Source organism: Lontra canadensis, unplaced genomic scaffold (assembly GCF_010015895.1).
Source record: "Lontra canadensis isolate GAN:19392208 unplaced genomic scaffold, GSC_riverotter_1.0 scaffold46, whole genome shotgun sequence".
Classification (NCBI taxonomy): domain Eukaryota; kingdom Metazoa; phylum Chordata; class Mammalia; order Carnivora; family Mustelidae; genus Lontra; species Lontra canadensis.
This window is the reverse complement of record NW_022631040.1, coordinates 13,196,566-13,221,457: the sequence shown is the minus strand read 5'-3', so window position 1 is coordinate 13,221,457 and position 24,892 is coordinate 13,196,566. Positions and strand designations below refer to the sequence as shown.

Sequence of the window (24,892 nt, the reverse complement as noted above, 5' to 3'; positions counted from 1 at the left end):
AAACCAAATGCTCAAAGAGCCACACATGGCTGGTGGCTACTGAATTGGATGGTCTGAGTCCAGACGTGTGATCTGTAGACCAGCTCCTTCAAAACCATGGGGAAGTGCATTAGAAAATGTGGAATCTTGGATCCCACCCCTGACCTACAGAATCAGAGCCAGCATTTTTATAAGAAACCCTGGTGATCTGTGTGAACCTAGAGGTAGAGAAGCTCTGGTCTAGAGAACAGGCTTCCGGTCTGCTAGAAACTGGGGAGGATGAAGCAGAGCTATAGATTTGCAGTCAAGCTCCTCACACATTCCTGAGAAAGAACCAGGGAATCTGTGCAGCTGCAGAAACAGAGGACACTTTCGTCTCCGATGTGGTCTTGTGAACTGTGACCTCCTCATTTTGAGAAGTCCACGCAAGGCTCCTACGCTGAGATCTTTTAATGATCCAACTGCATGTCGATTACATTGGAAAAGCAAAAGTAAACAAGAATTAAGTAACTGCAACATTTGTTCTGTGTTTCAAAATGTCTCTCAATAGGTGATAGAAAATTGGGAAACAATCTATACTTACTATGGAAACTCCCGACAAGCTCCAGTTTCAAGATGTTTAGGAAAATATTAAATATGCATTTGGGGGAAAACAAACATATTCATATCTTTCTTCCTTCAGGCTAAATGGACACAAATAAGGATCTCAGGAACATAACTTATTTTTATCTTTCCAATCTCTCGATTGCTTTAGAATCCAAAGGGAGAAGCCTCACTGGCATTTTCTGAGCTTTTCTAATAAATTGTAGGGGGTGGGGCAGGGTAGGGTTGGACGTTTGTTTTCTTTCTGTATCAGTTATCCTACCTTAGATTAAATTTTTTTTAAAAGATTTCCTATCTTAGATTTATTGAGTGTATCCTTATCACCCTTTCACTAGCTTTAAACTCTTGGACATTAAGACACTCAGATGAAGAGTCACTCAGTTGAGTGTGTCTTTAGTAATTCAGGACAGGAAAGGAGATGTGTCAACATGTGGCACTGCATGCACCTCCCAGGCTTTCCTCTGCTTTGTCCATAAAAGGAAAGAAAGATGTATATTGGTCAGGGTTGTCCAGAGAAACAGAATCAAAGGGTGTATGTGTACATACATAGAGAGATTTATTATAAGGAATTGACTCATTTGATTGAGAAGGCTGGCAAGTCCAAAATCTGCAAGATGGGGTGGCAGACTAGAAACCTAGGAAGAGCCCCTGTTGCAGTTTAAGCGCAAAGGCCAGCTGCCGGCAGGATTCTCTCTTCCCTGGGGGAGATCCATCTTTGTTTTCTTGATGCTTTCAACTGATTAGATGAGGTCCACCCACCCACGTTATGGAGAATAATCTGCTTCACTCAAAGTCCATCAGTTTAAGTGTCAGTCTTATCCAAAAGACAATCCTCACAGAAATATCCAGAATAATGTTTGACCAGCTATCTTGGCACCATAGTGCAGTTGAGTTGACACATGAAATTAATCATCAGAGGCAAAGATCACAGTAGCTTAAACACACAGAGGGAAAAGCTCTGCACCTTCAGAGGAGAGAGGCACAATCTGCTCCTCATACTGTGGGATCAGAGAAACTTGCCCTGGGTTCTAATACAGTGGCTCTGGGCATGCACTTGAACATACCACAATGTCCCCTGGTTCAGCTTTCCCAGAGGGCGGGGACTAGATGCTTTCATCCTCGAGGCCCAATAGCTAGGCACAGGAGCAGACCATTGCTGCCTGAGTCAGAGCTGCCTCCCAGAGTCTAGATGCATCAAGACCAACAGCCCTATGGCTTCCTTCCCATCCCAGGTGCAGGGGCCCAGTATCTGCTGGGGACCGCCAGGCTCAGTGTCAGGGCCACCATGAGTTTCGGCAGCCAAGCATTCAAAGCCGCTTGTTGTGGCCAGATTCTGTTCCCATCTGCCTTGCTTATGAAAACAAAAATGTCTGGAATCAGCAACATTTCCTCTACTTGTCCACTCTTTGCTCACTCTCTGCCCAAGTATACACTTTCCAACTCTGCAGTCAAAAGTACAAGCAAAAAAATTATAAACAGAACAAAAATTCCCGGCTATTTCTGTCTCCCTTTTGCCTTCTCTCCTTCCTTCTTTTGGTCCTTTCTTCTTCCTTCCACAACTAATTTTGATGATTGGAAGGCAGAAAGTGGGGAAGCAAAAGTTTGAGCTTCTGGAAAGTAGTCCCAAGTACTAGATGGGCTGGAAGGAGCCATTGGTGGGATATGGTGGATGATCTTGATGAGCAAAATGTCTAAGTGTCCAGCTTCTTATCCACATTCTGGAGAATTCATGTACTACACAAGGATTGGGATGATGCATGGAAAAGGGACTCCAAATCCGCTGTGAAGAATATAGAGAAAACACTTCACTGGATTGGTTGTTGTTATGAATCCAATTTAAAGTTTAGTGTAGTAATTTATCCAATAGTATCTGTTTTGCTAGTTCCTAGGAATTGGAATTGCAAAAGGCAGCATTGGAGGTGGCTAAGAATTCTCTGTGAATTATACATCTTAATGTGTCCCCCACGCACACCTGTCCCAGGCTCCATGCTTTGACAGATGAATGATGCTCAGCGCCAGCTCTGTGTGGCCACCTTCTGATCTGATCTATTTATCTTCTTTGAATTCTGAATTTCTTGTGAACTGGAAGTTTATGGCATCGATAACATTTTCTTCTTCTCTCAGATTCCTACTTGAACTACAATCCAGTCAACTTCAACAGGGATTTTACTCTTGTGAATAACTTGCATTGACAGGACCTGACCTGACCTGCATTCATTTGAGCATCTATGACGTGCCTGGGTGTTCCCGTGGGCTCAGTACTCAGCCCACAGTGGACACTTCAATTCACCCAGAAATGGACTCCTCTGCCACATTTGTACATTCTTAGTGCTTGCAAGCCGAGAATGTAATTCTAAAGTGGTTGTTTTATCCATTGCATAAATTGGGGGCAACAATGAACACCCTATGCTGCGTGCCTAAGGGGATGTGGGCCACCTTCACCGAACACTAGAAACAGGACTTCTCGGGTCATTGCTCCCTGTCTAGTCCAGAACTGGAACAGCATGTTTTTAAGAGCCCATTACCCACTCCCAGTAGGATGAAGAACTTATGGGCTTCCAAGCACTGGTCTAGGTGAAATGCCTCTTTCTGAAAAAAGCTATTCATCGACATCAGTCACATGCTGGAAAATAAACACTGGCGGAGTTGCCGGGCTGGGAGAGGAGCACATGGAAACAGATGTCTTTGAACGCTCCATAAGGGAAGATGTGGAAAGAGAAAAGGAGAGTGCCTACCTTCTGCTAAAACTCAGCGAACAAGAAGGGCGAAATTTTCCTGAGCATGGAAGACGATCACAGTGCAGAGTGCTGACAGATGCAAACTTGAGTAGGATACGGATCATGATGAGATGGATGGTAATGAGAAAGCTGTTGATATTTGTGTAGAAGCCAGGAGAAACAGAAATTGAAGTTAAGATATGCAGGGGGAGAATCTGGTGGACAAACAGAGGCACAAGCAATGAGGCTCCGTGGAGACGGATCTTTGGTTGATATCTGCATAAGTAGTTTATAAGAAGGCTGGACTTAGGGACTTTGGAGGTGCCTTAACTTCTTCCTATGGCAGAAGGCCCAGATCAGTAGCTTCAAAGGCATCAGACGAGCCAGGTGTGCATCTAGGGAAAAACAGTGCAAGGGTGTGCGTGAGAAAAATGCTCTTCATTCATCCGCTCGTTTCTTCATTCCCTGGGAACTTCCTGAGCTCACGCTCCACTCCGGGTCATCTCTGGTGCCTGGCTTGGGGATGGGACGGGTGAACTAGTCCAGGTCTGGGTAACAGAGCTGTCCTAGGCTTTCCCTTGCTGCCTGCAGCAGCGACCGAAAGCACTGACCAAGTTTAGAGCGCTATTCAGGAAGATTCTGGAAACAAAGTGGAGGTTTTGATGCCGTGCAGATTGTGGAGGATCCAGCAGTGAGAAAGACCATGAGAGGACAGAAGGGACTCCAAGCGGTTCAGGAGAAAGCAGAGGGAAAAACAGTGCATTCTCACAAAGAGGCAATTAAAAAAATACGCTGGCAGTCGGGAGGTGGAGGGGGATACGAAAGAAGTTTATAAAATCACAGAGAGAGTGAATTAAATCACACGTAATGGTTAAAAGCAGATGTTCTGGCGCCGGATCGTCTGGGTTCCAGTGCTGCCTCTGCCTCTTTGTAGCTGTGTGACCCGGGGCAGATTCTTCGCCCGTCTGTATTTCTGTGTCCTCATCTTTCAATTAGGGCTAATAAAAGTAGTACCTACTTATAGCCCCGATGTGAATGTGAAGCTTTAAGAGAGTTAATGCTTGCCAGTCACGTGCAGCAGCGCTGGAGCACTGGGCACAGAGCGGAATGAGACTCCATACCCATTACTATTATTTTTCCAAATGCCAGATCTTTAAAGCCAGTTCAATCCCTGTTTAATTTGTAAAGATCAGTAAGGCACCGTATGACACACTGGGCCATGTGAAGGAGCTCGTTCTATCTGGGAGCTATACAGCCGTAAGCCACTAAAAGATGCTCAGGATGTTAGAGTAATTCCTTTGCATTAGACCTGACCCAGGTGGGAGGGGCTTTGGAAATGCTTAGAGGGTGTGTTTACCTCTGCTTGTCTAGGCATCCCAGGAGGTCCCTTCACAGTACTCAGTCACAGCCTCCTGGGGTTGAGCGCTGTGGGTCTGACGGCATTTTCTAATGAGAAAACGATTGCTCAGCCTGGCAGAGGGGAGAATGTGAAGTCTTTGATGTAGCAACACATAATAATAATAGGCCATCCATCCCAGAGCAACGCATTGCTGGAAACCAACCGCCAGTGAGTTCTTTGTTTGGTATTTTCATAAAGAAAAGAAGTTTGTGTCAATGATCCACACATGCGGGCCTGGCCAGAATTCTTTTTTGACAAACAGCAGGAGGCATTTCTGAGGTCACAAATGGAAGGATGAGTGGAAGGGGAGGAATAGCTAAGTGCTTGGAGAGGGACCAGTCTGCCTTAGTTGAAACAGGGAGTTTATTAATTCCCCAAGAGGTCAGTCACTTCCTCTACTGTAGAGGCCATGCTGGACCTTCAGATGAAGTTGAGGTCAAGTCCTAAGGTCAAGGATGGCTTCGGTCAAGTTATCTCCATTCCCTGGGCCTCCAGTTGCCTTACAGGTAAAATGATGGGCTGGGATTAAAACAAAACACCACACCACACCAAAATACCAAGGAGAGTCCTTTCTTCAGCGAACTCTTACTTCAGAGTCTCAGGAATAGAAGAATACATCTCAAGTGTGGGTTGGGGGTTGGTAGCATGGTCTCAGATCTCCTCCAGCTCATCCCCCACGCTCTGACTTTACCCTACCCCTGGCTTTGGTGTCTCCACTCCCTGTGGCTCATCCTAGCACAGCTTGAAAACCACAGGCCTAGATAAGCTCTAAGTCCATTTCAATTCTAACATTCTGTGGTTCTGGTGACTTTGGCACCAAAGTGACCTCAAATCAAAGGCTCTAGAACAGCACTGCACATAAAAAGATGTAAAGTGTGTAAGTCTTTTCCAATTTCCTAATAGTCATATTCTAAGAAGTAAAAAGAAACAGGTAAAATTAATTTCATTAACATATTTTATTGAGGGGCACCTGAGGGGCTCAGTCAGTTAAATGTCTATCTTCCGCTTAGGTCATGATCTTAGGGTCCTCAGCAGGGAGTCTGCTCTTTCTTCTGCCCCTCTCCACACCTTGCCCCTGGTCATGTTCTCTCTCTTGCTCTCAAATAAAAAAATAAAATCTTTAAAAAAATGTTTTATATTAACCTGATATAGCCAAACAGTTCAACATGTAGTTGACATAAAAATAATTGAGATATTTTACATTTTTTAACATGGAGTTTTCAAAATCCCACATGGATGTTAAACTCACAACACATTTAAGTTCATATTTGCCACATCGCAAGTGTTCAGTAATCACTTGTGGCAAATGGCTACCGTACTGGAAAATGCAGATCTAGAACCTTCCATGGCTCAGAGCCTTTTCCAGAGTCACAGGTGCAACTTACTCATGACTTTAGCGAGAAAGATCTGCAGGCATCCTTGTGTCCAAACTCACGGAGAATGAGACCAGCAGAGAGCCCGCCTTCTGTTTCCATCACCCCACAAACACTGTAGCGGCCATCTCTTCCAGTGGATCCTCCTCACTAGCCTTTCTCTGGCCCTGGAACGTGTTTCAGGATGTTTCCCAAGGTTGGCCTCAATGACCTCAGCTCCTTGGACACCTCGTCTTTCTATCCCTCAGCTCTTTCCCCACTTCTTGGTAATTTACTAACACCTTTACCCTGTGATGTATTATTTCCAAGTTTTCTTTAAGTTTTTCTCTGCCTTAATTTTAGTACCTCCAGGAATCCACCTTGACCTTGAGGATTATTTTGAAAACCCAGCTCTCACATCCACCCCTACCTTCTGCCATCATCAAACACACACTTAGCCATTTGAGAGCACATGAAGGAAGTCATTTGATTAATACATTCTTTTTTCAAATTATCCATATTATATCTATATGTTGGCTTAAGTTATCTTCATCTTTTGGCTTTAACACATAGTGCTTTCCACCAAAACAGTATTTTCCTCATGTTGTTTGTTGGAACAAAGATGTGGTTCAGCATAATCATATCAGAACACTCAAATGCAGTGAAGATGCTTTGCTGTTTCTTTGGGACTAAAATTGAACATTAAGGCTTTGCTGGCAATTTGTATACAGATCAGGTTCATAGCCATTGGCTGGCTGGTATTACAAATTTAAATCTAAGGGCAGTACTTCAGATAGTGTTTTCACATTTATGACTGAAAACAAAATAAAAAACAAAATCACCTCTTTTTGTGCAAAAGAAGCTCAAAAGTATAATGACTGTGAAAATAGCCATCTGTAATCTGTTTTCTACCATTCTATAATTTGAACATAAGCTATACCTTTAGAGATGCTTAATTAAAAAAATAACTACATGTTTGCATATGTTAATGATCTGGTAATTCTTCCATGTTTCAAGTTTGATAAATGGTGAGGAATTTTGCCATTTTTCCTAATTTTTCAGCTTGGATGGCTTCGACTCTTAGTCAACTAAATTATAATAATCCACTAGTTTGAAACTATAATAAAATAATTATCTCATTAAATGAGAAAAATTTGTTTTTGAAGTGACATTCCCCTTCTGGGTCTCTGGGAAAAGCTGTTATAAACTCTTCTACAATTGTATAAATCCCTGCTTCGTTGGGCTTAGATAGTGAGGCATTAGTAATGAATTCATAATCTACAGATCACAAGTGCTTTTAAACAGAGGCACGAGTCTCTGGAAGCAAAGACAATGCTTTTTTTACTGAATGCCTTTTATCAGCAGAGTCATCAGAGTGTTGTCCCCCCCCCCCCGTGCAAACCCTCTCCCCCAGCACTCCCACCAGGACTTTTCCCTTTTCCCTCTGGGTTGGGATGTTACCATTTTGCAGATAAATAAATGAACGCAGTGAGTCTGGATGAACACACACTACCTATGAGAGTCAGAATCAGGACTTATACCCAGAACTTTCTGACCCTAAATTAATGAACATTTTTTCAATAACTGTCTATGGTTAGGGAAAGGCAACCGATTACAGCTCCAAATAGATCCAGGTAGACCCTCTGGGAACTTCCTTTCTGATTTCTATGAAATTACCCAGAACCAATTCCTTGGCCAGGACCTGCTGATCCCCAAGGTGTAAGGAAGGACCAAAAGGTGTGCTCTAAGTACTCATTAGTTATCATTAAGGAGGTGAACGTGTATGTGTTTTGGTGTGTGAATGCAAAAAGGGCTACACAAAACCCTTTTCTTTTAAAGATGATTGTATGCATTTACTGCACGTGGAAACATGGGTGTGAAAGCTGAACTGCGTATGCGTATACACATACATAAAAATTATACAGATATTTCCCGCCCCCCCATCCCCCAAGGAATCGAAGAGGATTCATTTCTCTTTAGCAGCTCCTTGAGTGTGTAGTGGGCCATCCTTTGGCAACTTCTGATTTCAGATCTGCACTTAAATGAATTATATGAATATGTTGCTGCCACTTAGTTTACTTAATAGGCCTGGAGCCTTAAGTATGTCTCCAAACACCTTCAATCTAGTAAGAGAGAAAACTCATAGCCAAATATTCTAGTGCTCCTAATGTAATGTATTCCATTGTCATTATTAAACTCCTTCGCTTCTGTCTCTCTGAGACAGGAAAGGGAAAAGGAAAAGCTCTATTTCTTTACGGTTCTCTGATGCTGGCTTTCCGCAGTTCATCTTGTCATCTCCACTCCTTTGCGTACCCCATCACAACTTTCCTGGCAGTTTCCCTGATATTTTCGTGCCCAGGCGCAAGCCAGCCTGCCTTGCCCCCCACTCTTTGCCTCTGGATGGGTGCCTCTGCTGGCCACCCCGCGGGCGGCAAAAAAAAAAAAAAAGTTTGGAAAACCCAGGGGTGGGTGTCGCCTCCTCGACGCTCCGCTGGCTGCACTGGATCTGGCTATTTACACTCAGCTCCAGCTCCTTTTCCGCCCGCGGCGGTGTTCCAGAAACGCCGGGCTGGCTGTCCTCGGCTCGCCTGGGGCCTTTCGGGGTGGCGGGGCGGCTGGCTAGGGCGCGGGGAAGGCGGGCGGAAGGCCGGGCGCGGGGACCCTGCACCGCACGCTGGAGACGCGGCCGCGGGGGTGTGGCGAGCGCATGGCGAGCACCGCGACGCCGGGACTAGTGGGCTCGCTCCCCGCGGATTCTGGAGCCGCCTCTGAGCAGCCCTCCACAGCGCCGCCTCGGTGCTCCCGGCCGAGCCCCGGGAAGCGGGTGGGGGACAGCGGGGGACAGCGGGGGCGTGACCGGGGCGCAGATGCAAGCGAGCCCGAGGGCGCCGCGCCACGGCCGCGTCGGGTAGCAGTAGGGCAGCCGGAGGGGCAGCGACATCTGCGGGCGGGCGGCCGACGCTTCCCCGCGGCGCGGAGCCGAGCGGGGCGGCCCGAAGACACCGGGCGCAGCTTGGCTGGACGGGCCTCGCTTTCCGGGTCCCGCCTGCCGACTCCCCAGCTGCGCCCGGGTCCCGGGCCCCAGCGCGTGGCGGGTGCTCGCGGGCAGGTGCAGAAGCGACGCCCCTGGCTGCGCGGTCACGTCGGTCCTACCGCAGGAGGCTCGGCGACGTCTATGAATCTTGGGTTAGGGTTTGTGAAAATACCTCGAGCGACTCGGAGAACCCGGTTTCCCCACTGGGGACGGCGATCGTTCTTGTTTCTTGCCTTTAGAAAGTTACTTCGACACTTTGATCTTCCGTCCCAAGTAAGAAGGAAAAAGAAAGCGCGATCTGCCCCCGGGCTAGGGGGACTCAGCGGGGTCCGGGCAAAGGGACTGAGCCAGTTTTAAGCCGGAGCGGCGAGCTTGGCCCATTGACACTTTAGCCCCAGAAAGGGTTAACTGCATCCAGCCCGTTCGGTTTACATGTAAATAGAGAGCAGCTGCTCCGCGCGGGCCCCGGCTGGCCCTTTTAAGTTTTTGATTGGTTGCCAATGACATCACCGCCCGTGTTGTAACACTGGGGACCCGAAGCGGCGTCGGATAAACCCTCCTTAAAGAGACGAGGCCACGCCCCCGGCTCCTCCCCACAGGCTGTCCATTGGCGGCGGGCCGCTGTGAGGTAGCGGTCAGCTTTCTCCGGATTTCTATTGGCCCAACGTGCCGTCGGTCGGCAGCCGGCCCGCCCCCTCGGGATCTTACATTTACAGTGTAGCAAAAGAGAAAGTAACTATGTTGCTGCTGGAGATCAATGAAGCCAAGTGAATGGGGGCTGAATGGGCGAATCCTTAGCTGAAGCGGAGTGCCAGATGGTGGAGGGCTACACTTACTTATGAAGTAAGTGGAAGTCACCGCGGTTACTCCTGAGAGCCCGGGAGTGTAAGGCGGTGAGAGTGTGAGTGTGAGTGAGTGTGTGTGTGTGTGTGTGTGTGTGAGAGATGCGATGCTCACGGGGGAGCCACAGCAGGTGAGGTTATAGGGTTCCGGCTGATGGCTCACGCTACCCAGTGCGTTTACTCTCCCTGCAGTCTACTTGGATTTGGGGAGAAGAAAAAAAATGAGGTTTGTTGGGATGCTTTGCGGCAGTTTGAAATGCCAGGGGCTTGTTAGTGCGCTGTGTTGCGAAGGGGGATAAGCGCCCAGAAGTGGGGAAGTAGTATTCTCTAACGACTTAATTTTCTTTCCAGCCCCTGCCTAGAGGTAGAAGGACGACTAGCAAGGGAGAGGGGATAGCATAGTGTTTCTCTGGGAGGTTTCCTGGGCAGTCTGGATGCTTTCACGGGCAACATATACGCCCGACCCTCTGCTGCAGGGATGCAGATCTCTATACACTCGGGGAGTGTGTGTGTGTGTGTGTGTGTGTGTGTGTGTGTGTGTGTGTGTGTGAGAGAGAGAGAGAGAGAGAGAGAGCGCGAGCGAGAGCGCGAGAGCCAGCCGCGCACTCCGTGTGGAGGTGGGGGGTCCCAGCCTGTGTCTCCGCGAACGCGCTTATGCGTCCCTCGCAGAGGAAATGGGCTGTTGATCCCGGGACGTACCCTACCTGATAACACAATAGCAAAGACTTTCACCGCTTGGTCCAGCTGGGAAACAGTTATAGCTTCTGGAATAGTACTTGCTCTTCAAAAAAATACTACGCAAGGGAGGGAGGGAGGAGGGGCGGGGAGGGAAGGGGTGAATCCTTCTCTCCCATCCAAAGGTGGGTGAGAGAAACGTGAGTCGGTGGGGATCTGTGGACGTGTCGGGTGCGTGTCTCTGAGTGTATGAGTGTGCGCGTGTGTGTGGATTCTGCCTGTGACACTTTGGCTCTGTGTCAGAGAATGGTGACGGTCGTGTGTAGACGGATGATAGATTACATTTTCCCAGACATCTCTTAAAGTTCGTTTAGGTGAGGACTCTTGCATGGGGTTTGGTTTCTTTTCTCTGAGTATGTGTAATAGAAGAAGAGCCTGTAGGGTCGGGTTGTAGAGTGCCCCTGTGCCTATGGGAAGGAAGGAACTGTATTCCTTTGCAGGCGTCCTCTCAGGTGACAGGAGGTGGACCCAGTGGGCAACACCTCACGGCCCCCTTTAACAGGGGAAGTCCTTTCTATGGAACTCATCCTCTTCAAAGGGCAGGGATCTTTCTGTGTGGGATTGAAATATTATACACAGTGGCTCCCTCCCTCCCATTGAGAGAAGCTCTGGGATGCATACATAGTCTGTGCCACTAGGGAACTGGGAATGGGCAGTCAAAGTGGTCCTTTTCTTAAAGGCAGAAGTGTGGGCGGGGGAGAGGGGGATTGAGGTGGGCAGCAGAGGAGCAAAGGGTGATGGATCTGCCAGGGTTGGGGGGTTACCAGACCTGGCTTCTTGACCTGAGTCTTTGTTTCAGGACAGTTCGTTTGTAACAAAAGGGGAAATGCAGATTAATTTATAAGAGACTAACAGGAAACATGGGAGGTTTTAATATGACTGTGTTGTGCTTTTCAAAGGGATGCAAAGCAAGAATAGCTCCTAGTTAAAGAGATTCACTTGGGGGATACTTTCATTCTGATTTGCAGAAAGTTGCCATCCGCCCCTGATGTATATTTAGCTGCTTTATATTTCGGTGAGCCGTGCCAGCGCTCATGGTCATTCCCTCGCCTTTGCAGTGGGTGAAGGACTTAAACGGAAAGTATGCAAGGGGGGACAAATGGGTCTTTCTCATATGGTTGCACTATGCTTCTGCCCAGGAGATGAGGCCCGGAATAGATGCCTCTTAAGAGCCTTCCCTTCTGTCTTCGGCTTTTCTGATTCTCTGTGCTTGTACTTTCTCCGAGGCTGAACTTCGATGTAGGTCCATGAGAGGTTGTTCATCAACATTTGTGTAGACTGTACGTGGAACCTAAGACTTAGTCACCAAATAGGTGGGGGCCCTCAGGTTGACATCGTCTTCGAATCTCTAAAAATGAGTTTCGGGCTTGGAGAGTGGCATGATAAAGGGCCCTTAGGACAACTTCACTCAGAGGGATGCACAGGCCTTTCCTAGGGTTTGGATCAGACTGCCTTTTGTGTCACGTGACTTTATTCTTTCTTTCCCCCTCCCCTTCTTTACAGACTGTCTTGAGTTCTTCTTCAATTGCCAGTTTTCAGCCTCCTCATGCCTCCGTCTCCTTTAGACGACAGGGTAGTAGTGGCACTGTCTAGGCCCGTCCGACCTCAGGATCTCAACCTTTGTTTAGACTCTAGCTACCTTGGCTCTGCCTCCCCAGGCAGTAACAGCCACCCTCCTGTCATTGCCACCACCGTCGTATCCCTCAAGGCTGCGAATCTGACGTATATGCCCTCATCCAGCGGCTCTGCCCGCTCCCTGAATTGTGGATGCAGCAGTGCCAGCTGCTGCACTGTGGCAACCTACGACAAGGACAATCAGGCCCAAACCCAAGCCATCGCTGCCGGCACCGCCACCACCGCCATCGGAACCTCTACTACCTGCCCTGCCAACCAGATGGTCAACAACAATGAGAATGCAGGCTCTCTAAGTCCATCAGGTGGGGTGGGCAGCCCCGTGTCAGGGACCCCCAAGCAGCTAGCCAGCATCAAAATAATCTATCCCAATGACTTGGCGAAGAAGATGACCAAATGCAGCAAGAGTCACCTGCCGAGCCAGGGCCCTGTCATCATTGACTGCAGGCCCTTCATGGAGTACAACAAGAGTCACATCCAAGGAGCTGTCCACATTAACTGTGCCGATAAGATCAGCCGGCGGAGACTGCAGCAGGGCAAGATCACGGTCTTAGACTTGATTTCCTGTAGGGAAGGCAAGGACTCTTTCAAGAGGATCTTTTCCAAAGAAATTATAGTTTATGATGAGAATACCAATGAGCCGAGCCGAGTGATGCCCTCCCAGCCACTTCACATAGTCCTCGAGTCCCTGAAGAGAGAAGGCAAAGAACCTCTGGTGTTGAAAGGTAATACCCCTGTCCCCCTCCCAAGCACAGTCCTGGTTAGTCTGGGTTCACTTTGGGTTTGTCTTAGAAGTGTCAGGATTCTCCTTACCATGGCTACGTGAGACCAAAATAGACTTCCTTCTTCTTGTCTTCCCTTCTTTGCTCTTAACTGTTTTGCTGTAGTGAGAAAAACCAGTCGCATGGAACCAGAAGCCGGAAGACCCAGGTTCTAGCCTCCACGCAGCTTCTCAGTTGTACTGCGCGAGCATTTCACCTCTCTGAGACTGTTCTCTCCCCTTTTAGTGGGGCTGTGTACCACCAGATTGTATCTCAAGTCATAGCTGGTCTGGTAGCTCTATTCCAGTCAATAACCAGTTGGAAAGTTACTGTCTCTCAGATTTAACCAAAGTTGATGGACCAGAGGAAGCAGAAGCTATGGTGAACTATCAGTAAACCTTCAGGTACCAGTGCTTTTTATAGGAAATCTTCTTTCTCACCTCTGATTAGCTTGGCTTTTCTATGGTTTATAAAGTGACCTTCAAGAAGGGCAGAGGTCTTTCCTGTAAGCACCCTCTAGCCCCCCAGCACCAAAGCGTAAGTGTACCAATGACATCCATTCTTCTGCCAAAGCTCCAAGGGGACAGAGACATTTTTATGAAATATTCCTCAACCCTTTGTTCTTTCTGGCCTCATCTGACAACCATTGGCATCATGGCTCCTTCCAAGATGGGGTGGTCGGTCACTTGGCCCCTTACACTGAATGCAGAATAACTCTGATGTCAGTGTTGCTGAGCCTGGGCAGGAAGAAATAATTACCCACTGTTTTCTGAGCTTCTTTCACACAGTGTTGCCTAACATAGCAGGGGAGCTTCATCTTTTGTCTATCTGACTCGCTGCTCTTTGCCCTCAGATGTTGTAATTTGGGGCACTACACACCACTCTTTCTTTTTTGGTGTCTTCTGTCCTTTGAGGGCACTGAGAGATGGTCATCTTCTCTCTTTTCTTCTCTTGTGTTTTGAGCTAAGGTACACAGTTTCTGGGCCACATCACTACCAAGTCTCCTGAAGTGTGTTGACCAGAGGTACTGCTCTGTTCTTTTGAACACCTGGCATATTTAAATGCAATAGGCCATTGGGATGAGTAAGTCAGTTATTTCATCTTTGTGTTACAGCTCTGCCACTCTCCTTCTTGTCTTCTCGATCATGCACTCTGCCTTTTGTTAAGTAGCATTCTTGGAAATATGGTTCTGAATTACTTTGACAAATCCCCCACCCCCCGCGACCCCCATCCCATCCCCTCCAGCTCTTCTTGAGCTTGCTGTCATTGGGCTCAACTGCCACAAAGTCATAACTTTTCTTAGGGTTGGTAGGCTCTGGTAGGAAGGAGAACATAATGGAGGTCATATCCAGAGAATTTCAGCAGGGCCCAGGCATTTTTGTTGTGGTTGATGAATTTTCTTAGGGTTACAGACACATTCAGATTTCCTCTGTGTAGCTCTGTATTTTATTGTTTTCTATTCTTGTTCAGTTGACTTTGAGTTATTCCCAGTTGGCCTACACAGCTAGTGTTCTCTCACCGTGATCTTGGCTTGTTTTGTCATTTTTGGATGAGAAAATACAGTCCACAAATTTCTCATTTGTAATAGTTTATCTTGGGGAACAAAGAGAGGGGTAGCCAGTGGTCTTGTGGGTCATCTCTTTGCTCATGTAGTGTCGATGATAGGAAAAAGCAGACCTTTTGTGTCTATGTGATTTGAGGACAGACCTCGAACAATACAAATTAAGGTGACTCTGGATTTGAACATGCGGATGATTAGGCGGAATTGGAGATCTTACCCTCTTGTTTGCAGTGGACATTATTGTGTTTAGGGGTGGCCTGTCAATTGCTTGGAAGTGAACCTCCCCGGTGCTACCAAAGAAAGTGGGGTTCTTTCCCCGTCGATGTAGCTGAGAGTCCGGGCAGCCTGGGCTTGCTCCTCAGTGTCAGTGAAGTTAAGATTGCCTCAGTGGGGCGGGGCCGGACATGCTGCTGACCTCACCACTGGGCACCCCAGGCGGCCACGGTGAGGGCTCGTCATTTTCGGGTTGGTGAGACACAGCGGCGGTCGACCTGGAAGACGCGCTGGTGGTAGAGGTTGGATTATTTGTAGTTTTGGGTGCTTTTCCTTCAAATATCTGGGAATTTGATTGAAAATAGTTTAGGAGCAAAAGGGTTGTTAATTTAATTTATTTATTATTGTCATCATTATTATGTTGGTCTCTTTGGGGGGAATGGCTTAAAATTGAGACCAAGATGGGAAAGAAAGGAGAGTGATCGTAATTACGATACCCATAGCTACCCTTTCATTCGGGTATACCAAAGGTTAATACCATAGCACCGTGGAAGTGAAGAATGGGGTGGGCATCTCTCAGAAGACATGGGCAGCAACCTCTCCCAAGTACTTGAGTAGGTCAAGCAGACCATTCTGGTCTGGCTTCTCTGCAGAGGTTTGTTTTACTAATCCCCTCCCTAGGTGATGCAAGATTTTATTTTAGTGAAGTGGTAGCGGTACCATTTTGGAATGAGTGATTTTTTTTGCAGGGAAACTATGGTGGTGAAGGTAGTTAGAATGAAAGGTAGAAACTTTGAAGGCCTCATTAATTTATTTTGAGAGATTTCAGTACAATCTTGGGTAATTTATGGCTGGCCCAAATGATTCTCTGGTTTATGTTTGTAAACTTGTAAACAGTGGTTGCTACCCTCCCTGTCCAAGTTTTCTGTCCCCCTGTTTCAATGCCATGTTCTCCATTTTTGGTACTGCCTGTCAAGTAGAGCGGCTGCTCAGTTACCATTTTAGTAATGCTGTGTCAGGTTGGGAAGAAACTGATCAGAGGCGCAGAAGCCCCTGGGATTAAGTTACTGTTCTAATTTACAGTCCCCTCCCTGTTGTGACCTGTGTCTAATCCATGTTTTATTCTCATCTCCTGAAGAATAAATGACATCAGACCAGTGCTTCTACTCCTTCTGGTGAAAATGATCCAAATGCATAAATATTTAGGGATTTGCAAAATCTTTGAGAGAATTACAGTCTGTTTTACCCCAAGTTGATTTTCAGTATGATTTTTAACCAAACTGAGTAAGAAGGCTAGATGGTTTTGGACCTCCCAGAAGGAGAGCCACCATCTTTGTTTTGATGTTTATAAGGTACCCTTCCTTTTCAGGAAAGCTGGATTCAGGAAAATGATCGTTTACCTGTGTTGGAAAGGATAATCTACTGCCACCTGCCTCCTCCTTAAAGACCTCTGTGCCTTTAAAACTTTTATTATAAGAATTTTCAAATATGCAGAAAAATAAGAAAGGGGATAAAGAGCACCGTATACCTACCACACAGATTAAACTGTTGTTCATAATTGCCCTATTGACTTTCTCTTCCTTTTTCGGTTGTTGAAATATTTTATAGTACCCGCAACATATTAATATAGCCAGATATGTTTCAGGTTTAAAGTTACTGCTCTAGAATTAATAAGGCTGCAGCTATTGTATAGTACAGTGCAGACAACATTTTCACTCCTGAATACTTCAGTGTCTTACGCCCACTTTTTCAAACTTAAATTTTCACCTTGACTAGCTAGCTCTTGGGTCTGTGGAGAAGCCTCTCTCCCTCGGAGTGGTAGGGCTCTGGGTGCCTCCTCGGGGGGCTGTAGCTCTCCCTTCCACGTGGATATGTCAGGCCCATGCCTGTACTTGCTCTGTGCTGTCAGGAAACAAAGACTGACCGACAGACCCAGTCCCCCCACGGACCTGGTGCTGCACCAGCAGTGTTCAGTGGGGAGCAGGGGAGGAGAGACAATCTCTTCAGGAGGCTGATCCGTAGGGAAGATACGATAACACAGGGAGTTCAATTTGTAGACTATAAAACCTTCCATCATAATTCCTGAGGGATGAACCACGCAGAGTACACATTCTTCCATAATCACGAACGATTCTGAAGTAACACTTACAGGCGGTACTGAGTTTGATGACCAAGTGTGAAAGGCTATGCTCAGTAATCAGAGACCCCAGGAAAATAGTCTTTTTCTGCGTTGTTTGTCCTGGGGGAACAACAGTCTTCCTCTTGTCTCTCTGGATGTCGAGAGCTTTTTAAAAGATACGTGAAATAAAGACATACCTCCTGTAGGCACAGACTTAGTGTTGTTATTCTGAGCCCCTGCTTAACATCCAAACATGCCAGACATTCGCCTTGTCACAAATGGTGGGGAAATTCAGGCAGGATTTTGGATCTAGTCTGTCTGATTCTAGCCTTGGTCCCTTCTTACTAGCCATGAACTCCTGGGCAAATTGCTTCATCCCTTACTTCCTTAATTTCCTCCTTTATAAAAGAGGATGTAACAGCAGCTATGTTACAGTGTTAGTCTAGGAGTTGAAAGAAGTCATGTGTACAGAGGGCCCAGACCAGTTTTCATACATGGTGAATGCTCCCTAACTGAAGCTTCATACTGTTATTACCATTGGTTGAACAGAAATGATGGCATCAGTATAAAGACAATCAGGGCTCCCCTTCCAAAGGAGTATAAGTGACAAGTTAGGTATAATGGAGAGTGTGTGTGTGTGTGTGTTGCTATGGCCTAAAAATAACTTGTTGACTGTTCCCTGATTTAAGTAGCATACGGTTGGAGTGCCAAGTAATTATAAAAACATGTTGAGCCAAGATGCCAGAGTTATTTGGGCATATCCTAGAATTATTTATTTGTAGGGGAAATTTGTAAAAAATGTGATGATAATAAGTCTGTCCAACTAGTGTCCCATAAGTCAATAATGAAAGTGGAAAACTATTAAGCTTCGCTTTTTCTGGCCTCTCATCAGGCCGATTTATTTTTGGAATAAGGATTGTAGTCTGACTATAAAAGGGTAGGTAGAAGGAGGGGGAAGTGTGCTTCATTTTCAAAAGTTCTCAAAGCTTTGAGTTGTGATGATATGGCGTGTAAAGGAAAAAGGAGGGAACCGTGAGAAGGCCTGCTTGTTCTGTAAGTGTGACGCAGTCCTTTTCTCTGAACTGGTTCACAGTGGCCTGTACTCTGAGCTTTTGGATATACTATCCTGCCTCCTAATTAGAATGTAAGTGGAAAGATGTAAGTGAGCTTTCTCCCTCATCCCTGTCCTTGCTCTATCACTGTGTGCTCAGCAAAGTGGGATTTAGCCCATTTACTCTTGAGTTCAAATCTAGGCTTTTCTATTGACCAACTGTAGGTGTCCTTAGGGAGCTCAGGTCACCTCCCAAAGCCCCACTTCTTTCTCCACTGTAAAAGAGGGATAATTCCCACATCACAGGATGGACTGAGACAACGGAAATCAGGTACCTAGGCACATAAATAGCTCTCAGTAAAGCCGGCACTGGGCCCTGTTCCACTACTCTTGTGCCCTTTCAGATCCTCTTACGTTAGACGTTGGTCAGAGGAGAAGATGGCAAGGTATTCCAATCATAGTACTATGGGAGCATGTTAATATCAACCACTTGTCCTTGCCAATTCAGATCAGTTAAGTTAACCATCTGGCTTGTCAAGGACGAGTTCGATAAACTTCTTTCCTGGCGGTAGTAGATAATGATTTTAGATTAGAAAAAGGAGGGTAAGGGCAGGGAGGGTTGACAAAATCACGGGAGCAAAGAAACTCTCTGTACAGCCTGCGGTGCACGTACCCTCAGAGGCTAAGGATGGGCCTTTGACCAGAAGCCAAGCCAGCCCTGCTTCCTAAGACTCGGTGTTGGCCGCAGCCAGGCTCCCTGCCCCAGCCTGGGGGAGCAGTTTGGGCATAAAAATGGGTCAGTTTGCAGAACCTAGGCAATTGACTTCAAGTAGATAGACAAGGATACACTGTGTACTAGGGATGGAAATTCTGATCCCAGAGGAGGTCCTCTCACATTCTTTGAACTCAAGCATCCCAGTTTTTAGAATAAGAAGGAACTTGAGAGGCCCCCTAGTCCCAAAGTTGTCCCTGCAGGCTGCCCACTGGAATCCCCTGGGGTGATTTAAAACCTACAGTGCCCAGTTCCCACCTCTGGACAGTCTGATTAAATTGGTCTGGGGGTACAGCCTGTGCATCAAGAATTTTAAGAGCTTCCCCGGTGATTCTGACATGCAGCAAAGTTTGAATACCATTGATCTAGTCCTGTTTTTTCATTATGCAGTTACTGAAATGGGCCTAGAGAGATTTAACTTGCCCAAGGTCACATGCATGATTAATTTTAGAGCCTGGGTCCTTAGTGCTAAAATAGGTCTTGCCAGGTTGATTTTGTGTGTGTGTGTGTGTGTGTGTGTGTGTGTGTTTGTGTGTGTGTGTGTGATTATCTAATGATAACTGTATCTAATGTGAGCATACAAATATGAAATAATATACTTAATTAATAATTTTTAGTATTGATACCCTTTTTGCTGAATTTTGAGATTTCAGTCCAGAACTATAGGGACCCAAGTCTAAGCTCTTTTGAAAGCAGCAACTCATGGTCCTGATATTTGCCTGGGTCCTGGAAATACAGGACAAATATTAACATAGATTTAAACTTGTCTTCTGGGGAACTTAGTGGTTTAATAACGAGCTGGAACACACATATCAAAGTGCACCCTTGTGCCAAAGAATCTTGGGTTCTAGGGACTTTTCGGTATGTTGGTCTCCACGGAGGGACAGCCTGTGCGTGGAGAAGGCTCATTCATTTGTTCAGCAAATACTACTAAATGCCTTCTGCATGCTGGGCACTCGTTTTCAGACTTGGGACCCTGCCCCCAGAACCCTTATAATCTTAATGCTTCGGTCAGAGAATTCCCAGACCAGGCCGTATTCCAGATCTTTCTACCTTGAAGACCATGTACCTGTTTGTATTCTTCATCCTCTTGTCCTACACAACCTTATTCAGGGAGGAGTTCGTCTTCAGGGCTGTCATTCTCCTGGGAAGTACGTCTTTGTGAGACATTTGGCATTCCTTTCTTTGTCTCTTGCAAGATAAAGTCTGTTTTTTTCCTAAGCACATCTTCATGGGCCAATAGAATTTATTCCCAAAGACTTGACCCAAAGAGAAATGATTATTTTTTTGAAAAGAAGGCATGCTAAGCATTGTAAATGATATTTCAAAGACAAGGTTTTAGCCTGCTCAGGAAAAAGAGAAAAAAAAAGAAGTTTGCAAGTACAGTTAAAAACTACTCTAGGAGACAGGGCTGGGATAAAAACACAAGTCTGTCATCTCAAAGCCTGCGTTATTTCCCCTGAACCATGCGGGTCCCTCTTGGGCAAAGTTTTACTGGCTGCATTTCCATATACTCTATACTCTACTACACTCATACTGTATAACCCTTACTAATTCGGAAAAATTGGAGGGAAGAGAAAATGATGAGTGTGAATCAAAACATGAATTTTACCACACATTTAGAAATACACATTTTATGTTGACGTTGACATGTATTTTCTAATTATGAAGTCTGACTCTGAGATGTTTTCATCCATCAGCCAAGAGGAAGATAGTAGCATCCTTTTTCTTCCTAGCTTGTGTCTGTTTCTCTGTTATTACTTAAAGGTGTGGGGATATATATATATGTGTATATACACATATATATATATTACACACACACACACACACACACACACACACACACACATCTCCACTCCTCTACCCCAGCAAGACCCCTTTTTCATGTGTAATGGGAAGGAAAGGGAACCTGGAGCTTCTGCTCTTGGGTCAGGAAATGAGCCCTGTAGCCCAGTACTTTCATAGAAGATAAAGGACATTACCCCAGGCCCTGCTTCTGGCAAAGTGGAAGACCACTAACAGGGAGTAAAGGGTTTGTGGATTCCTCAAATTATTTGTATTGCCTTTAAGGTTTTACTTTCAGTGAAGACCTCATTGTCTTTTTTCTGCCTTCTAAGACTCGAGTTTCATGGAAAACAAAACAAGGCCAAACTTTCTGAGGGCTCCACCAGAGGGTTTCAGTTTCTTTGTCTCGCCTTCCAGATGGGACTCCTGTTGGGCATCTGTTGCCCGGTTTCTCAACGAGAGACATAGATAAAAATGCCTGACCCAGGGGTTTTCCCTGGCTGGTGTCCCCTTTGCGGCGCATAAGCCTCTCAGGTTGTACCAGGAGCTCAGCCGATCTTAGCTGGTGTCTGCAGGTGACAAGGCAGTCACTGCTTTTGGCAGGGCGTCACTCTCCAGTTTCCTTTATAGTTCTGTGGAAGGACTCATCCCATATAGTTTGAATCACGGCCCCAAGGTCCACAACCCCCGGGCTAAACGTTGCCAGCTATTGCTGCTGGCCAAGTGGCAAGAAGACCAGGTGGGGGAGGGGGTAAGGGGAGAGGCAGTGGAGTAGCGGGAACAGAACAGGGTGACGATGGCGGAGCTCCTCGGGTGGCAGGGCCTTCTAGGTCCTGGACCTGGTCCTGGGTTCTAATGTTCAAGACAGTGAGTTACTGTCATTAGCTATTGGATCGTCTGCTTCCCTTTTAAAATAGTTAAGTCTAGACACAGACTTCTAAGGGGGGCTTCCATGAAGGGCTAGGGGGCATTTTCTTGGGTCTTATATTTCTAGTCTTACGAAAATAGCACATTTTTATGATAAGACTTTATAAGAAGGGTTTTATGGTTCTCATGAAGTGATATTTTCATCTGACAGCAGAACACCATTTAATCACACATAACTACTCTGGGTCTGGCCAACCTGTCATCCCTGAAATTAAAAAAAAATTATTTTCCAGATAGTTTGGGAAGTTGGGCATCGGACTGTCATAATCTGTGTCTTATTTTGTTCTCAGTGCAGCTTTGTGAAAGAGGTTGTAGATCTCTGGTTTCACGGATGCAGAATTTGAGGAACAGATCCAATATTTTCTTCCATGTTATTAACCAGTGAGTTGGTGAATGAGAATGGAACCCCAGTTCTTAGGATGTTGAGGCCCAAGTTCCTTCCAAGCTGGTTGCATGCTTATTCATAAATAAGTGAGCTCTAGATCTCGTTTCTTACGGTTGTTGTAAGTGTGCTTTATCTCTGAGGTGTCCTAAGTTATATTATTTCCCCCATCCCCTCCGTTTTCTTGTTTACCCTCCACTGGGAATGCCACTGCTTAGAAAATTGGCCCACTCTGTGTCCTCAGAGAAGAGCAGTCTTCCCTGTGACCTCGCTCTGAATTATATCTCAGCTTTTGGCAACTTCAAACTTCGGTGATGGCAGAGGCTTTTACGGAGTAACAGATTGAATAAAGAAACTTTGAAGACTGCAGTAATTATCTCTAACATTTACGAAATGTTTATTATATATACCAGACTCGGTGCTCAAAGCTTTATATCTCATGATAACGCTCTAGCTTATACGGGAGTGACTGAGACTCCAAGAGGTTCAGGCTATTGTCATTAGCTAATGTCCAAGGTCATTCAGCTGTTGGAACCTGGGCCCAGCACAGTTAACGCTTCTGCTGGGTACATTTTCAATATAAGAGAAACTTTGAATGCATTCTCCTAGTAGCCTGTGGATATGGGGATGATGTTCCTTCTGCACATATTAATGTATTTACTTTCTAGAGGGGGAATTACATGAGCCAGAAAAAAGATAGGTACAAAGTTAGACTAAGAAAGTATGATGGAATATGTGATATGATGTATGGTGTGAGATGATATGTGATGACCTCCCTCAGACTCCGATACTCAAAGACGTGTGATTGCTTTGTAGTCATCATCCATTCTGTTCATGTGATAATAATGTTAACTATAGATCCCCCCCCCACCCACCCAAATTGTGTGAGGAAGGAATTTCTAATAGGGTTATCATTATCCTTTGAGAGAATCAATTCTCTGGGATAAGTGAACAGAGATCTTAAACTATTTACTTTTTATTATTTTTCTCTTCTGCTTTCTTTTCCTTTCTTATTTTTCTTCTTCCCTTCTATAGCCTAAGCCTGCACGTACAGCTCAGATCATCAGGGCGCGTGGCAGGGATGGACCCTAGAAAAAGCCTAACTGACACCCTTGAAGGCTAGCAGAACAGACCCCTGGGAACCTGGGCCAGAAGCAGCAGAATTATTGAGTATGTGTTCCAACAGTCCCATTTTACAGATGTGGACACTGATGACTTACCCAAAAGCATCGAAGTAGCGGATAGCAGAACTAGCACAGGATTCACATTTCCTTACTCTTGGTTCAAGAATTTTTGTTTTAACCCCAGTGGGAGTGTAATCCTTCGGTTTGTGTCTGAATTGTTATCCAATAAGAGACTCTAAGGGGTCCACATGTTTGGCCGGATCGCTCCACGTTTTTATTCCCTCTTTCTCTGTAGTGAGCTTAGTATGTGATTTCTCAATGAAGTGGTTTGCGGATTTGTGTTTGTCATCACTCTTCTTCAGAATTTAAATCTCTCCCAGCACACCAAGTATAGCAGGGAGGTTAACCACACATTCTAGAGCCAGACTGCTGAGTTTGAATTCTGAGTTTGCTGCTTATTAGAAGCATGAACTTGAGTGCACTAAATTTGGTGTACCTCGTTTTTCTTATCCATGAAATGGGGAGGATAAGGATACTTTCCTTGTGGAATTAATTGAGGATTAAATGAGATAACACCTGCATAAATGCTTTGAACAATGCCAGACACATAACTACTAGCATTTATTAAAAATGTCCCATAATTATAATCTGAAAGAGCCACAAGAATAATTCATCATTGTCTATTTATGTCCAGGGGATACCTGAGTGATCTAATTCAGAAAAATGAATCGACATTGCCCCTGGTACAATATAAATAGAAACAACTCCTTGATGCTTGCTAGATTCGGGTTTAAAGGTTGGGAAAAACCCAGTGGTGTGGATAGCTAAGTACATCCGTACTTTTTTCTGAATCAGTGCCATACTGGAAAATTATAGACTATTTCTCTGTGTGGAAATCTTATAAAATTAAGTCTCAGCAAAGACTCAATTACATACCCATTGTTGGAATATCAAGAAAATTTTAGAAAGGAGAAAACAGATGATACACTCATCCCCCTGCCTGGCCTGGTTTCATTTTTACATATTCTCTTCATTCTTTACCCATATATGTGCATAATTTGCAGAGTTTCTCATATGGAAACTGAAATTCATTTTCACTTTACATTGCATGTAGTTTTGCTTCCCTCATCACCAGCAGATTTTCTTTAAATGTTATGACATGTCTTATTTTGTGGGTTCCTCACATTTTACTTAATGAATCTTCCTGTTAATGACATTAAGATTATTTCCAAGTTTTTGATTTTATAAGAGAAGCCTCTTGAGGGAGTCCCTTCTGGAATCTTCCTCACCACCCTCCCCACCCTCACCCCTACCCCCACCTTGAGGAATAGAGGGTAGGGCCAGCTACCTTGGCTTTATATTGTGCATTCCTGCCTTTCTCTCCAGAATACAAGAACCAACTACCCAGGAAAGTTACTAATTTTTAGGGAAGTCTTTGTTCTCAAGCGTAGGTCTCCACAGGCATCTCAGCTGTGTGTGCAGCACACATCCCTGAATAAAACATGTGTTGGTGCATCTTGGGCTTCTGCTTTGGTGGGCAGAGTGAGGAAGTGTGGAGATACCACTCAGCACTATTAAGAAACAGAAGCCATTGTGGAAGTGGACGGTCTAGCAGGGTCAACACCCCCTCGTTTTGTAAATATGAGTCACCCCCAGTTTCATGCTGCTGATAAGATACTCCAGAAGGGACATCATTACAATAACAGCAGAAAGATTTGGACTTTGTGAGATGCTGACTAATATGTGTTTCTGGGTTCCCCCCTTCCCTCCTTAAACCCTGGGGTTTTAGGGCAGTGTTGAAGTCTTCTGAGTGTTTAAGCAAATGCAGTCAAAGGAATACATCAGATGGGAGACAATTCCCATTAGTTCTTTTTGCCAAATTGAGGTAAAATGCCCTTTAAATA

At 45.6% G+C, this 24,892-nt stretch overlaps 1 protein-coding gene and 1 long non-coding RNA gene across 2 annotated transcripts in view; both read left to right on the top strand.

The window, feature by feature from the left end:
* Positions 1 to 9,810: 9,810 nt before the first annotated feature.
* The window catches only part of DUSP10 (dual specificity phosphatase 10), a 38,375-nt gene continuing 23,293 nt past the window's right edge, over positions 9,811 to 24,892 (top strand). Inside the window, exons 1-2 of the mRNA XM_032872964.1 lie at positions 9,811 to 9,927; positions 12,165 to 13,018. Coding sequence (XP_032728855.1) covers positions 12,208 to 13,018 — 811 coding nt within the window. The 5' untranslated portion in view covers positions 9,811 to 9,927; positions 12,165 to 12,207. The remainder of the gene's footprint in view (positions 9,928 to 12,164; positions 13,019 to 24,892) is intronic.
* On the top strand, positions 14,531 to 16,355 carry LOC116876664. The gene is made up of 3 exons (XR_004384438.1): positions 14,531 to 15,130; positions 15,578 to 15,612; positions 16,198 to 16,355. It is a non-coding gene; the product is annotated as an uncharacterized LOC116876664 (long non-coding RNA).